The sequence below is a fragment of the Thrips palmi genome, unplaced genomic scaffold (genome assembly GCF_012932325.1).
Source record: "Thrips palmi isolate BJ-2018 unplaced genomic scaffold, TpBJ-2018v1 HiC_scaffold_7, whole genome shotgun sequence".
Classification (NCBI taxonomy): Eukaryota; Metazoa; Arthropoda; class Insecta; order Thysanoptera; family Thripidae; genus Thrips; species Thrips palmi.
Window position 1 is genome coordinate 4,503,593 of NW_023144634.1, and position 15,806 is coordinate 4,519,398.

Sequence of the window (15,806 nt, forward strand, 5' to 3'; positions counted from 1 at the left end):
GCGATGACGGCGTGGGCCTGCCCTGCGGCGCCTGCTCGTCCGAGTACATCGTCTTGCCTGACCGCGGGGACTCCGCGGCGACCTTGGGCCTGCGCGTGGTGGGGCGTTGCGTGGTGGTGGTGGTCGTCGTCGTCGTGGTGGTGCTGGTGACGGGCCGGGGTGGCTGCGGCTTCTCGGCACTGCCGGGCACGAAGTCGTAGGGCTCCTCCAGGTAGTCGTCATACTCATACTCGTAGTAGTAGTCGGGTGGCGAGGCGAGCGTGCTGTTGGCTTGGGTGCGAGTGGCCGCGCCGGTGGCGTTCTTGGCGGGGGCCTCGGCAAAAACGGCGGGCACGCTCTGCGACGCCGCTACTGGCCGGAAGCGTTGGGGTTCCTCCTTCCTGGGCAGCTGCTGGACCAGCTCGTACTCCGAACCCGCGGCGGGGCGTTCCTGCAGCTCCTTCCTGGCCGGGCTCACGGCGACGAACTTGAGCGCGGGCTCGGTGACCGCGGCGTCGACGCGGTACTCTTCCCGCCGTCCAAGCTCCTGGCTGTCCACTGGTCGCAGCCGCGCCGGCGCCTCGGTGGAGGGCGCTGGCGAGACTGGGCGCACCTGCTGGGGCTCCGCCGGCTCCGCGGGCCGCAGCCTCGTGGCGGGGGCGTCGACGGCCGGCCGGATCGGCGACCTGGGCGTGCTCAGGTCAGGCAGGAAGGACGGCGACGGCGAGAACAGGCCGATCAGGTCTCCGGGCCTGAACTTGGGGGTGCTCGTCGGGAAGGGTGACCTGGGGTGCTCTCCGCGGCCTTGGGCCGGGCGAAGGTGTCGAACGAGTTGTGCAGTGGCGGCGAGAAGCGTGTCGGCGGCTCCGTGGGGGCGGGCCGAGCCTTGGGCGTGCTGGTCTCCAGGACCGACGTGGGCCGCGAGAACTTGCTCTCCGGCAGCGGCGCGTAGCTGGGGCCCGGGTTGTCCTGGAAGCCCTGGAAGCGGGTCTGCGTGGGCGGCACCAGCCTGGTGGGCAGGTCGGCGTCGGAGTTGGGGAAGCGGATGAGCTTGGGCTGGGGCGCGGGGGAGCTCGCCTGGCGCTGCTGCTGCAGTTGTTGTTGTTGCCGCTGCTCCTGCTGTAGTTGCTGTTGTTGCTGCTGTACCTGCTGTTGGAACTGCTGGTACTGCTGGCTAGCAGGCGTGGGCCGGGGGGACGCGTCTGACGGGGACGCCCTGTACGCCAGGTTCGACGACGGTGTGGTGGACGGGCTGCCGCTGGGCTTGGGCGCCGCTTTGGGCTGCTGCAGCGGGGACTGCTTGGGCTGCTGGAAGAAGCCAGCGAACACCTCGAGGGGAACCCACCGCGGCGACGGCGTGGTGGCGAAGGGCGTCCTGGTGTCGTCGGGGCGCGCGTCGGGGCGCGCTTCCGGCTTGCCGGTCGTGTCGTAGTAGTTGTAGCGCGTGAACTCCTCCCGGAAGGCCGCCTCCGACTTGGGACTGGTGGCCTGCTTGGGCAAGATCCTCACTTCGGACGGGCTGGCCGTGGGGGACTTGGCCACGATGCGGAGCTCGGCCGATGCGGGCGCGGCGCGGCGAGGGGCTGCTGCTGGCGAAGGAGGACTGGGCGAACTGGGACTTGGGCAGGATGCGGACCTCCTTGGGCGCCTGGAGGAGCTCCTTGTCGACCGACCTGGCCGTGCTGAGGCTGCTGGGGCTGCTGGGGCTGGGCGACGCGGGCTTCAGCTCTGAGGGGGTGGGGGACGGGCGACTGGCGAAGTCAAGCAGAGAGAACGGCTGGAAGCCGGCGGGGAGGGAGAAGCTCTTGTCGGGGAAAGCGAGAGGCGAAGGGCGAGGCGACGAGGGCTGAGGCGAGGGCGAGGGCGAGGGCTGGAAGCTGAGGGAGTCTCGATTCGTCCCCGGGGCCAGTGGGGCTGAGGGGGTGGGGCGGGACGACGGCGCGGGCGTGCTGCCCACCGAGAAGACGTCCTCGAAGGGGCGCGAGCCGAACCTATCGCTAAGGGGGCGTTCTGGTTCTAGTTTGCGCGGGGGCGCTGGAGGGGGGTTGGAAGGGACGAATCGGTCATTTTGGAAGTAGTTGGGGAACGGGAAGGGGCTAGACGGGTTGAAGTAATCCTGTGCAGAGTTTGTGTGCGTCCTCGAGCCCTGATCTGTTTGCCTTTTGAGTCCGTTCGGGTGTCTGTGGCTGTGGCTGGAGGAAAAACAATGCAGCATTAATGGCGGACGAAAAGAAGATCAATGCCCTCAAACCTCGTCAAGACACGGTTCGTATTGGTTCGCGTGCAAAACAACGTGTTGGTCTGCAGTATTTTATACAGCTATAAATGACGATCCCTCGACCAAAACCATAGGTACAGAAATGATGCACGGGCATTAGTGAACTTCATGCTCGGGGCGGGGCTATACAACCCGTCTGTTTTTACATCAAACAACATTCCGGCTGGTCAGGAGTCAATCAAACTTCATCTCTAGTCGGGGGTTTCCTCTTCCATTTGCAACTTTAGATTATCTAGCGGGTGACGGTGGTCGTCTTGAACCTGCAAGAGACCGCGCCCCGCTCCGCTCGTCCATGACCATGACCATGACCACGGTGACGCATGACGCGTGCAAAAGCGGCCCGCAACCAACGACGGCTTGCTGCGCTCCAGGACCGTGGTGACGAACACGAATTGAAACACTCAGTGCCGGCAGAACCACCAAAAACGTGCCAAAAAACCAGCATGTTCCGGCGTTGCCTTCCTGCGCTGGGTAGCGCTGCCCGCCGCGCCTAAAGCTACGACCAAACAGGGGTGGCAAGTCGTGGAGGACAGAGTGGATGAAGGGGACGCGCGTGGGAAGCCGTGCCGGAAAGCCACGTACCTGGACGGCTTGGTCTGCGGGAAGGTGTCGTCGACGTCGTACTGCACGTTCACCTGGAACCATTCGACAGTTGACATTAACCTGAAGCACTTTTTAGGAGGCAAAAGTTGATGGCTACTTCCACGGCTACTCGTATAGGCATACACCAGAAGCAGTGGACATACGTGGGCGTTGTAGTTGTCGTTGTAGTCCTGGGACGAGACGGTGGGCGAGTACACGTCCTGGCTCTGCACGTTGAAGCTGGAGGACACGTAGGCGTTGTTGGCCTGCTGGCGCTGCGGGGCCTGCTGCTGCTGCTGCTGGGGCTGGTTCACGATCTCGACGTTCTGGGGCTCTTGCCTGTTGTTGTTATTGTTGTTACCTCGGCTGAACGGCTGCGGAGAGTTGCCCTGGTTGTTCTGGTAGTGGCCGTAGTCTGAAAACAGAAATGCACAGAGTTTATTGGTGCCTCACGTAAAACGACGCGGTGAACGTGTCTCTCCCTTGGGAATGCGTCAGGGTACCCACCAACATCGCGGTACAGCTGGTCGTCGTCGTCGTAGACGGCGTAGTACTGGTCGTAGTTGTTGGGCTGGTACGACGTGTTGGCGGGGTGCGCGAACACCGAGCGGCCCGTGGTCGGCGAGGGCTGGGGCTGCGGCGGCTGCGGGGAGTACTGGAGAGGGGCGGCACTGGGCTCAGGCCTGCAAATCACACGAGAAGCGGGTCAGTCTCGCATCCGAGGCGTCGGCCACCTCGGCGGCGTGGAAATCACACGTCGTGTTCCACACATCCACGCACTCACTCACACACATCAGTTTGCTATGTACAGCCTGAAATAGAAATTCCAACTCGCATTATGAACTTGAGTGTCAGTCACCACCGTCTTTTTTGTGCGTGTCATACCAAAAGAAAACAAACCACTACGAAGTACAACAACTTGGAGGTTACTGTACCTGTAACCATGAGTTTTCTTGCCGGCGTCGGGCCTTCGAGGCGTCGGCGTCGGGGTGGTGCGCGTTAGGTCCCTAGTCGGCTCCCTGCTTGCACTGTCTTTACCGGCCTTGGTGGCCTGGGCCTTGGCGGTCGTCTTGGCCGCGGCCGAGGCCTTGGCCCTGGGCGTCGTCAGTCTGTTACTCTGTCTCGACGCCGTGGTCGTCGCGGCCGTCGTCGTCCTGGCGGCCTGCTGCAGCGGACTCGCGGCCAGCGCCCTGTGTCTCGTCTTGGGGTGCGTCTGCGTCAGCTCGTGGAACGTCACCTTGTGGTTGGAGGGGGGAGGGGGGCGGAAGGACTCGGGGTGGCTGCGGTTGTTGGGGCGGGTGAACGGCGCGGGGTGGGGGGTGGTGGAGGGCGGGGCGGTGGTCCTGTTGTTGAGCCTGCTCTCCGCGATGTCCTCGAACACCTGGTACTGGTTGTTGCCCTTCCCGCGCCCCCGCGCCGGTGTCGAGCGCGACCTGCTTGTGGTGGACCGGAGCGGCTCGGCTTCCTCGTCGTCGTCGTTGGCCAGGCCGATGTGCGCCTTGATGTCGGGGTAGATGTGCTTGAGCGGGTTGAGGTCGTCGTACGCCTCGGTGGGCGCGAGGTGCACGTTCTCCACCTTGAACTCGTCCGTGTAGCCCAGCACGTCGAAGAACTCCTTCATGTCGTCGTCCTTGGGCTTGGGCGTGACGGCGGCCTTGCGCGGCGCGGTCCTGGTGGCGGCGGTGCGCGCGGTCTGCGGTGGGGTCTGCGGCGGCTCGGTGCGGTGGTTGGTGGCGTACGCGAACAGCGGCCGGTGGAATGAGTCCTGCAGCTCGCCCAGCTCCTGGCGGAACTTGTGCTGCAGCGCGTCCGGGCCGTACGCGGAGAAGCTGGAGGCCTGGACGGCGGGGACGGCGGGCGTGGTGTTCTGCACGACGCGCTGCTTGGTGACGCTCTGCGCGAAGCTGGGCACCGCCTTGGGGCGCGGCGTGTACAGCAGGCTGTTCCTGGACGACGGCTGCTCGAAGGCGAACTCGCCGAGGCGCGGGCCCTGCCGCGGGTACGTGCTGTACGCCGTGGTGTGCGGCGTGGAGTAGTACAGTGGCGTGGTGCTGCGCACGGCGCGCTCCGTGGACCGCGGGTACTTGGGCGGCGTACGCTTGTCCTCCTCGGAGACCATGTCCTCGTAGTCCTGGACGGGCGTCTTGACGGGCGGCGCCTTGGACGCGGTGGCGGCCGCAGGCACAGCGGTCTCTGCCGGCTTGGCGCGCGCCGCCTTGGTGGTCTCGTAGCGGTGGTTCTTGGCGTGGGGCTCCCCCTTCGGCTTGTGCCTGTGCCTCGCGTTCGCCCCCTTCACCGTGTTGCCCAGTTCGGCGGACCGGCGCGTCGGCTCCTCGTTCACGTCGTCATCCTCGTCGTCCTCCTCGTCTTCGTCGGCGTGCGTCGCGTTCTCGAGCGTGGACGAGTGTTCGGGGGCATGCGAGCTCGGCGCGTGCGTCGTGGAGGACGCGGTGGCCGCGATCGTGTCGACGTAGCGGTTGAAGTCGAAGTTGGGGTCCGCGAAGGGGCTGCCGAAGACGCCCTTGTGCCGCGGGCGCGCCTTCTCCAGGCGGCTGCCCTGCTTCTCGTAGCGCATGTCGCGGTGCGACTCGGTGCCGAAGGGCGACTTCTGCGCCTGGTACTTGTCGTAGTACATGCCCGTCTCCTTGCCCTTGCCCGGCGTCTTCTTGCGCTCGTCCGCGTCCCAGCTGAACGGGATGCCGGTGTAGCCCATGCGGGGGTACTTGGCCGGCGCCGAGTACTTGCTGCTGTCCCCGGTGTCCCTGAAGAAGCCTTCGTCCGGGTCGCGGGGCTTGCCGTGCGTGTTCTGCACCGACTCGGCCTTGTCCACGCTGCCCGCCAGGCTCGCCACCTTGCCGTCGATGCCCTTCTCGGCGTCCATCTCCTTGATGAACTTGTCGTAGTCGAAGTCCAGCTTCCCGAACGTGCCGTCCTCGTTGTCGAAGTCCTGGCCGAAGTCGTCCGAGAAGAAGCCGTCGGGCGGCCGGTACCCGTCCTGCTGCGCCTCGTGCTCGTCGTCATCGTCCAGGTTGAGCTCGCCGGGCTGCGCGGGCGTGAAGCCGAGGTCGACGTCCTCGTGCGGCGCGGGCTGGGGCTCGGGCGTGGGCTGGGCCGCGGGCTGGGGCTGAGGCTGCGAGGGGCTCTTCGCGGGGACCTTCTTCTTGGCCGGCTTGGGGGGCGGCTTGGCCGGTTCGTCGTACTTAAAGTCCGACTCCTTGAAGTCCTCGTCGTCGTCGTCATCGTCGTCCTCCTCGTGGTCGTCTTCCTTGTGGTTTGGGTGCTGGTTGGAGGGCTTTGGCCGCGCCAGGGTGGCTTCTTGCGGCGAGGCCGTCACCGGCTCCTCCTCCTCGTGGTGGTGGTCGGGCGACGGGTCGGTGGTGACCTTGAAGTCGGAGATCATGATGTGCTTCTCCGACTCCTCGTTCTTGTTCTTGTTGGGCCTACGGTTCGGCTTGTCGCTGTGCGGCCCGAACTCCTCATCGTCGTCATCGTCATCTTCGTGGTCGTCGTCTTCGTGGTCGCCGTGCGCCTTGTTCTTCTTGGACTCGTTGGTGCTCAGCTTGTTCCCCCGGTCATCATCATCGTCGTCGTCGTCGTCGTGGTCCTCATCCTCGTCGTGGTCCTCGTCGGGGTCCCTGACGGTCGAGTTGACGACGGGCGCCGCGGTGGCGCGCTCGTCCACCCAGGGGATGGGCGGCAGCGGCGTCTTGCCGTTGATCTTGGCGTTGGGCGGCACGGGGTCGCGGTAGTTGCCGTGCAGCTTCTGGCCGCGTTCGTTGATGTACGACTGGCTCGTCTCGGCCTCCACCCTGCCCTCCGTCGACACCTCCATCACTTGCGACGACGGCGACGTCAGCTGCTGCGCGCTCTGGCCGACGGGCTTGGCGGTCGGCGAGTCCAGCCTCTGGAAGTGGATGTGGTTGGTGGTGGACGGCGCGTCGGCCGTGGCCGGCACCGACACCTGCGTCGTCAGCGACACCGAGGGGTGCCGCGGCGAGGCGTTGGGGTTGGGGATCGGCACGAAGCCGGCGCCGTCGCCGTCGCCCGGGTGCGGCAGGGTGCGGTAGGGCGCGGACATGGGGTGCACGTCCGGGTTGCCGTCGGCGGGCCGTAGCGGCGGCGGCCGCAGGTCCTCGTTGACGGGGTGCGAGTAGCTGGCCGCGCTGGCCTTGCCGGCCGGCCTGGCGGACTGGTGCGGGTGCGGCGGCGCGGGGGTCTGCGGGGGCCGCGGGTTCAGGAAGGCGCTGAGGTTGAGCGCGCCGGGCCGCGCGTCCAGGCCGGACCGCAGGTACGCGGGCGGCGGCGACGCGGTGGGCGCGCTGGGGTCGAAGAGCAGGCGGTAGTGCGGCGGCGTGTCGTCCGGGGGCGGGGGCGGAGGGGCGGGGAGGGGGTGGGGGTACAGGTGGCGTCTTGTCGCGTGTCTTTTGATGGCCAAGCGTAGCGCGGTCGAGCGAGCGAGCGGGGTGGACGAGGGAGAAGAGAAACACAAAACAAAACCCAGGCAGGCATTAGTTGGCGGGTGGCGATGTTGAACCAAACACTCACAGCCCGGAGGAGGCGACCAAGAAACGAAATGGAAATCGCGACACCGCGCTCGGGTAGCAAAGTGATTCGTAAAAACCAAGACGCGTCATTACTTTAAGCCAAAGCGAAACATTCGGTTACTCCATAAAATTAGCCCTCGCAATGAACGGTTGAAAATCAAAAATGTTAGAGACAAGAATAGAGATACAGTTACACTGAATAGATATTAGCACAGAGAAACTAAACTGAGGGTGAGTGCAAATTACAGGGACGCAACTGGTGCGTGGGCGAGAAGGGGAGCGGGTGGGTGCACGGGGAAGGTGCACGGTTGGTTAGTTCGGACGAGGCGCAGCTAAAGCCATGCAGGGCGGGTGCTCTGGGTGGGTTCGCCATTACGGGGATGAGTCAACAGGCAGCCGGAGACAGCGGGGCGGGGTCGAGGGGCGGGAGACGGGTGCGTGTCGGGTACGTAGAGTAAGGTACAGTGTACAGTCGGGTACAGACAAGTTGGTTACCTGCGCAACAGGGTTTGCCTCTTCTTCCGCCTCTTGTAAGTCTCACTGTGCAACAAGTGGTTGTCGAGGTGTTCAAATGTTACGTCAAGATCCCTGGTTAGCAGGGGGTCACCGCTGCGTGGCACACACACACAAACAACACCAACGGTCAACAAGAACGGAACAGTCGGCCCAAGTGCGCACCGCGCGCCGCAAGTCTCCCACACCGCGCGGTATGGGAGACTCGTGGGAGACGGGCGGTGCGGACGGGGGGACACCCTACCTGTACTGCGGGGGCGGCTGCGTGGCGTAGGAGATGACGGACACCTTGTCGCGGGACGTGCTGGGCGCCTGCAACATGACGGCTCGCGTGAGGAAGAGGCCGCGAGAGCAAGAGTAGACCCCACCCCGGCGAGGCGGGCCACACAGCGGCCCGGGCCGCGCGTTGGATTGCCTATCCCGCACTCCGCAGGCGCGCGCGGTCAGGGTCAGGCAGATGTGCCCTGCCTTGCCCTGCCTGGGTCGGTACCTGGATGGTGTTGGGCTGGTGCCTGAGGCCGTCGCGGTCCCGGGCGACCTGGCCCAGACTGGAGGGCTGGCCGCGGTACACTCGCTGCTGGCGGTCGCTCTCCACCTCCTCGGCGGGGCCTAGGTCCTCCGCGTACAGCTGCTGCTGCGGGTTAAATTAAAGTTAGTTAAAGTTTAAGTTAAATTCAGGAGTTGCTTTGAACGGATGCAGCGCGAGTCGTACCTTGGCGATCTCCTCCTGTTCTATGCGCTGGCGTCGCTCCTGCTGCTGCTGCTCCCTGGATAACGTGGCTTGCGACCTGGGGGCACCAAACAACAACAACATCAGACCCTGGAAACAACAACAACAACACCTGACGAGTCGCACAGCGAATTTCTCGGAGCGTCCCCGCTCCTCAATGTCAGCATCCACGCGGCGCCAACGAGAACGAAGTCCAAGGAGGGAGAGAGAGAGAGAAAGAGAGAGAGAGAGAGAGAGAGAGAGAGAGAGAGAGAGAGAGAGAGAGAGAGAGAGAGAGAAGAGAAGAGAGGGAGACGCGCCTTGTGCGAGCGGATACTCGCACAGTGTGCGTGCGTCCGAGCGTCCGTGCGTGCGAGTGTGCGTGCGTGAGAAAGTGTGAAGGACGGCCGCGGCGGCTTCCAAGGACGCTGGCGCTCCTCGCGGCTCGCTGCGCCACTGCCAGACTGCCAGCCGGCTGATTCCGAGGGGGAGGTCCCGTCGGTCTAGTCTCTCTCGTGCCTATGCGGATCGCCCCACGAGTGCGAGAGAGAGAGAGACCTACCACTCGGAATCAGTGTACTGGATCCGCCGGTGGCGATGACCGCCCCTTCCTTTCTGTAATGGCCGCGCCGCCGCGAACGCCCTCTCCATCGTGTGCACCGCGAGTAGCGAGGACGGCAGACTGACTCCGAGAGTCGTTTTCGTCGCTCTGTCATCATCGCGCGCCCATGAGTGCAAGAGAGACAGAGCGACGAAAACGACTCTCGGAATCAGCCTAGAGAATTACCGACTCGCCCCTAAGCGACTCAGCGCGCATCAGCGGACCGGTTAGCGGGCCCGTCCCATCGTGATTCGAGATTGGAGCGAGGGCACGTTCAGTCCGTTCAGTCCTCGGACGACCCCACCGTACCACACTCCACCGCACGCAGTGGGTAAAAAGTTGGTCCGCGTCGGCAAGCCGGCAGTTGAACTTGAGACGCCACGTCGCGACGCTCGCGGCCCGCCCCTTTAACCGGCGCGCCGCCGCGCCGACGTGTGTGCACACTGTGCGCTGCGCTGGCTGCGCCTTGGCTGCGCGGGGTGTCGGTTACCGCGTTACCGCGCCCAAACCGCCGCGTCGTTATCCAACAGGCTGCTTAGTGGAGCGGCGTCCGAGGCGGCCCGGCCAGCGCCGTGCCCTCCTTGGAGGCGGGGCGCGACGGAGGGCCGAGCCGTGCCCCGCCAAGCCACGCCACGCCGCGGGCAGGTGCGGAGTAGCGCAATGTCAAGTCTTTCCTTTCGCCGGGAAAACAAAGGGACTCCCACACGCTGCGCTGCGCTGCGCACCGTCCGCCCACCGCCGAGACGCACTTCTGCGTCTGGTTGCGCGCTCCGCTCCGCTCCGTGACTTAACGCGTAGCTCGCGGACGGTAAACGTTGCGAGCCGGACGCTGTCTCGTTCACGTACAACGTTTTCTTTCAATTTTATCTGGTTGATAAGAAACGCGTCGGCGACGGGTCCGAGCGCCTGTCAAGTCTCGGGTAGGCAGTGCCGCCACACTGGCCTGCTCGACGGGACGGCATCCGAGAGTCCTTCTCGTCGCTCTGTCTCGCTCTCGCTCACTCTTCCTATAGGTGCGAGAGAGACAGAGCGACGAAAACGGATGTCGGATAATCAGTGTGCTGCCTCCCCGGCGGCGTGGTCTACTGTACCTCTGCTGCTGCTGCACGGGGGCGCGGGGCGACGGCGGCGCGCTCCTGGTGGGGGTGGGGGTCACGCTGTCGGCGGCGCTGTCCGCCCCGCAACCCACGTTCCTCGGCCAATCACAGGTCTGGAGCTCATGACTGCAACAGTAACAACACACTCGTCAAAACACACTTCACAAAAGCAAAATACTTTTTTTTTTTGCAAAAATTTGCAATAAGCACTTGGAAAGAGTCGTGAAATTGTAGATCGTGCTTCAGTTAACCCCGTTTGCCGACTGTTCGCACGTGGCGAGTGGAGTGGCGAGGCAGTGGCTTTACGCAGACGGAAGCGCGGCGTAACCGATCGGGCCGCGCTGGCTGGCTGGCTGGCTGGCTGGCTGGCTGCCCGGTCCGGCCGGCGGAGTGCCCGGCCAGTAGTGTGTTTATTGTATGCATATTACGCCATAGCGCACCGCGGCGTGGCGTGGTGCGGCGTGGCGCGACACGGGGCAGTGCGGCGCTGACATTTTCATTGTGCCTTATGCTTTACAGCGTCCACCAGTCAAACGGCACGCCAGCATCATGCCAGCGCCCTGTCGTATCACAAGCAATAACTGAAATCATGCTCAGGGCAGAGGGCCGACTCCGCACGGGGCTTCTTGTCTCTGTCGCACTCCCGGCGCGTGCCGCACGAGAGAGAGAGAGAGAGAGCGACTGCGTCCGTTCACGTCATCATTACAGGCGATGCGAGGCGATAGGCGGGCAGGGCGGCACACTGTACTTGCTCGCGGCACTGCGAACTGCGCGCTCGACACGTGTTCCTCCGCAAACAGCGAACGGCGGCGCGGCGACATAAACCTGCCAAAACGGCAACGGCCGTGGGTTCGATTCCCCGCCAGGCCACTGCGTTATTCTTCCGGCTCGGCGGGGAGGAGCGGGGAGGGGAGGGGACTCGTGTGTGGGAAACACAGCCCCAATCCGGGTGGGCGCGGCGCGCGGCGCTCGGCAGCGCACGTGCGGTCTCTCTCTCTCTCTCTCTCTCTCTCTCTCTCGCACTCACGGGACGTGCCGCATGAGTGCGAGAGAGACAGGGTCGCGAGACACTCCACTTGAAATGAGCCTGCAGGCCGGCGGACTGCCCACTCGGAACCGCGGATAGAATCGGGGGATAGAGTAACGCGTCGCAAAGAGCGCCGATAGACGTCGCCGATCGACGTCCGCGATAGACGGACCGCTGGACGCGTGGCGTGGGCCGCAGTGGGCCGGCCGGGCACCAGACTTCATTCTGACTCTCTCGCACTCATGGGGCGCCCCGTATGAGTGCGAGAGAGACAGAGCGACGAAAGCGACTCTCGGAATCAGTCTGCAGGTGTCACAATGCCACGCGTGCGAATCGCGAGGCACGCGCCGCGGCCGGGCGGGGAGAACAAGAAGAAGGAGGAGGAGATGGCGAAAAAGGGAACGGCCCTTGTCACCGCTATTAGCTAATGACTCAAGTTCCTGGTTCCTTCTGTTAGTTAACGGCGACGCAGTTGACCGCGGCGGGGCGTGGCCGGGGGGGGGGGGGGGGGGCCGCCGCGTCACCCTGACTGCGCGCATTCTGATTCGGCGACAAAACGTGACGAGCGTGCCGAAGCGTTGCGTCGCGTGGCTGCGCGTATAACAGCCCGGCCGCAAAAACGGCCAGTCAGTCCGACTGACAGTGGGACTGACAGTTAGCCGGCCGATCAGAAGTCCGCCTCTAGGCTCTCTCTCTCTCTGTCTGTCTCGCTCTCCGGGCAATAAAAAGATGGGGCAGTGGGGCTCGACAATGTGCCACTCATCCGCCCCGCCGTGAGGCAGGCCAGTTCAGCTCGCGCTGTGGCGAATCGATGCCGGTCACCACTCGTCGGCGTGGTCACGTGGCTAGCGGCTTGGAAAAGCAAGCCAAAGATCGTGTGTTCAAATCCCCACGACTCTCTCAAATTTTTTTTCTAGACAAAACATGCACAAATAGATGGATTTAAATGGATCAAAATTGACTTAGATTAGATCCAAACACTCACCTGTACATGAGCCCGCCTGTGCAGGACTCGAGCAGCGCGCCTCCGAACACGCACACGTAGTACTGTGTGCAGTCGCTAGGGTGGGGGTAGTAGCCGAACTCCTCCGGGCAGTCGAACTCGGTGGCCTGGGTGACGCCGGCGCCGTACTGGCCGCGGCGCTGTCCGTGTACTGCAACAGGAACACCGGGAAGGCGGCGGGCGTCAGCGGCGTCAGCACAACAAAGAATACAGTGTGGGAATACGGGGTTGTGGAGCAAGGCCGGCGCGCGCGCGCACACACACACACACACACACACACACACACACACACACAACACACACACGCGCGCGCGCGACGCGGAGGGCGTGCGTGCGTGCGTTTCGTCGCCAGCACGCACGCTGGCCGCGGATGGAGCGCCACACGGCGCCACGCGGCGTGACGTTGCGGGGCCGGAGGACGTTACCGAAGGAAGCGCGGCACCCCCTAGCGGCGACTCGGCGAAACACACGCCAGCCAGCCAGCCAGCCAGCTAGCCAGGCAGTCAGCTAGCTAGACAGCTAGCCAGGTAGTCAGGCAGTCAGCCAGAGGCTGCTGGGCGGCGGTTTGCATCCAAACGGGGTCGTTTCGAGCTTGTCGAGCTTGTCGCGCAGACGGCTTGCTGCCGCCCGAACCTTTCGAAACGCCCAAGCGCCAAAGACGCGCTCGGCGTGCGGCGCGGTGCGGCGAGCCTAGCCGAAATGACAGTAGTCCTGAGGGGGGGGGGGGACGACCCGGTGGCGAGGATGAGGCGGCCGAGACCACAGACACGCACTTGACTTTTTACCGCTGTGCGGCGCCGCTGCGCGTTATGTAAAGGCTGGCTGGCACGGAGGCCCGCGTCCCGGTGCCGCGCCTGCCGCGCAGTACGCGTCCAGAAACAAGTGGCCGCCAACAGTGTGGCGGCGTCCTGGAACCAGGGACTGAGGGACTATGCACCCGACCCGCCGTCTGCAGCGCGCCCGCCGCGGCATTCCCGTGCGACACACGCTGTTCTGTCCGCCGGCCGCCCGTCGAGTCCAGGGTAGGCCGCGCCGTCGAGCACGCGCGTGTGGCGGCACTGCCCGCCTCGCATTACCATTACCATTAAGGGCTAGACCACACATGATCGTATGCCATAGACGCCTGCCGCTCCGTCTCTCTCGCACTCACGGGGCAGCCCGTAGGGGTGCGAGAGAGACGGAGCTGAAGTACTTTAGTTTGGAATCAACCTGTCTTCGGCACGCCCCAAAAGTGCGAGAGAGACAGAGCGGCGGAAGCACTGTTTGGAATGGTTTGGAAACAGCTCTCTTGCCGGTCCGCCGGGTTGCACAGTGGGCCAGACGACCGGTGGAGGCGGCCAAAACCCTAGACGCGTTTTGAGCTCCACAGTCGCTAAATGGGACTCGAAACGAACGTGTGACCCCACCGATGGATCGCTCTCCGAAGGAGCACACACGTTCAGGTTGAGTTTCATTTGGCGACTCTAGGGCTCAAAACGCGTCTAAGAGTTTTGGCCGCCTCCACCGGTCTCCTGGCCCACTGTGGGTCGGCCGGGTCGGCGGCCGTGCCCGGGGCCGTCGCCTCCACTCGCCGCGGCGTCGCTCGGCGTGCCGACCGGCCGTCGGCTGCCGTGCCAGCGCACGAGTCACGACGACAGTGACAGAACGGACACGGTTTTCCACGAATCGGGCCGCAGCGCCGCAGCCCGCGCGAGGCAAAAACTAATTAAGTCGTAACATGACCGGTCGGCGGCCGACGGCCCGCGCGGCCAACGGGCGGCGGGCACGATCATGGAAAGCGGCTCAAATCACCTGCAGCTGCGTCGTATGGACACGCCCGGGGTGCACGCGAAGCACGCCAAGCCCAAGCCGCCAAGCCGGGAGCGAAACGTAACACGCTTCACAGAGACAAAAAAACAACAACAAAAATCGGCAGCGGTAACGGGCGACACGCCAGCAGCAACAACAACGGCGAGATCCTTGGCGAAAGAAGCGTGTATTGTTTTGCTCGGGTCCGCCAATGAGTGGCGTGGCGTGGCGTCGGGAACGGGGAAGAAATGAGCCGAAAGGGCGCGGTAATTGACACGGAACCCTCCAAGGCCCCAAGGACGGAGTGACGCAACAACAACGGCAGGAACAACAAAAACAAAAATGACAACAGCAATCAATTACAGTAATGCTGCGGTAGCCACACGCCGTCATCATCGGGGGCACCGGCACAGCCACGCCGTGGAGGTGTGGGAGAGGGGAGGGGGAAGGATGCCGAGTTGGAGTTCACAGACCCCGCGCTGCGGGCGGGGCTGCGGGCTGACCCACGGACTGGCAGGTTCGCCCACCCCTTCATGGGCCACTTTGGCTTAGGACCGACACTCCGGCAGCCCAGCAGCCCAGCCGGCCCGGCCCGGCCCGCAGGCGGACGCACTAGGCGACCTTGGCGGCGTCGGTCGGGTGGCGCCCCCGGGGCGGGGCGGGGCGGGGCGGGGGAAGGACGAGTGGAACCCGAAGAAGAACGACGTGGCGGAGAGTCGCGCGTCTGGTTACAGGTACAGGTCCCCGCCGTCGCCGACGCCGCTCTGCGACCTTGCAAGGCTGCCGGCCTGGCGGTGCCTGGCGGCTTGGCGGGGCGTGGGCAGGGCGTGGTCGCGGGGCGCCCGCCGTCCGGGTCCCGGACTCCGGTCGGACTCCGGTCGGACTCCACTCCGGGAACACGGCGAGCGATAACGCCCAGGAATGCCGACTGGGTTCGACGCGCCGAACGCGCCGAACAAGCGCGCCGCCAGGGAAGTCGACGAAGTCCTCCCGGAAAGGCAGCCCAGGACAAAGACTGCACCACGGACGCCGGGACACCGGCACGCCGCGCTCCATTCCGCGACCTGCCGCATAGCGCACCGCGCGTTGTCTCTGTCTCGCTTCGCCGTGCGGAATATACAATGCTTTGCCTGCCGCCGTCTTTCTCGGTATCATGCAGCTAGTCCCGCTGCGCGCGCGCACACACTCACACACACACAGGTACACACTTGAAACCGGACGGTGCGCGGCGGTGTGAGAACGGCCTTGCGCCACCACCCCGCTGTGTGTGTGTGTGTGTGTGTGGTGTGCGTGTGTGTGTGTGCACCGCACTGAGGCTTTCCTCCTCCTCTTGCGGCCGCCATACCACTGCCACTATGACTGCCGTTCCAGCCGGCAGCAATTCAAGCAAAGCGCCTACCGCCTATCCTAAATAAACCAGCAAATTTGCTGTCTGGCGGCTGACGGCTTGCAGGCAGGCAGGCAGGCAGGCCGGCCGTAGCTCAATGTGGATCAGGGCATCAGGCTGTCTCCGTCCCGCGCACGCAACTCATTGATATCGCGTTGCACATCGCGGTGAATAATGCAAGGCGTTTCAGCGGACTGAGAGTCGTTTTCGTCGCTCTGTCTCTCTCGCACTCATGGGGCGTGTCGTGTAGGTGCGAGAGAGACAGAGCGACGAAAACGACTCTCGGAATCGGTCTGCA

At 64.5% G+C, this 15,806-nt stretch overlaps 1 protein-coding gene across 1 annotated transcript in view; it reads right to left on the reverse strand.

The window, feature by feature from the left end:
* LOC117652726 overlaps positions 1 to 15,806 on the reverse strand; it is a 40,636-nt gene that overhangs the window by 7,525 nt on the left and 17,305 nt on the right. The window contains exons 5-13 of the mRNA XM_034397818.1: positions 12,316 to 12,484; positions 10,413 to 10,429; positions 10,298 to 10,325; positions 8,609 to 8,684; positions 8,387 to 8,530; positions 8,141 to 8,208; positions 3,347 to 3,522; positions 3,004 to 3,254; positions 2,840 to 2,892 (exon numbers count right to left, since the gene is read on the reverse strand). Coding sequence (XP_034253709.1) covers positions 2,840 to 2,892; positions 3,004 to 3,254; positions 3,347 to 3,522; positions 8,141 to 8,208; positions 8,387 to 8,530; positions 8,609 to 8,684; positions 10,298 to 10,325; positions 10,413 to 10,429; positions 12,316 to 12,484 — 982 coding nt within the window. The remainder of the gene's footprint in view (positions 1 to 2,839; positions 2,893 to 3,003; positions 3,255 to 3,346; positions 3,523 to 8,140; positions 8,209 to 8,386; positions 8,531 to 8,608; positions 8,685 to 10,297; positions 10,326 to 10,412; positions 10,430 to 12,315; positions 12,485 to 15,806) is intronic.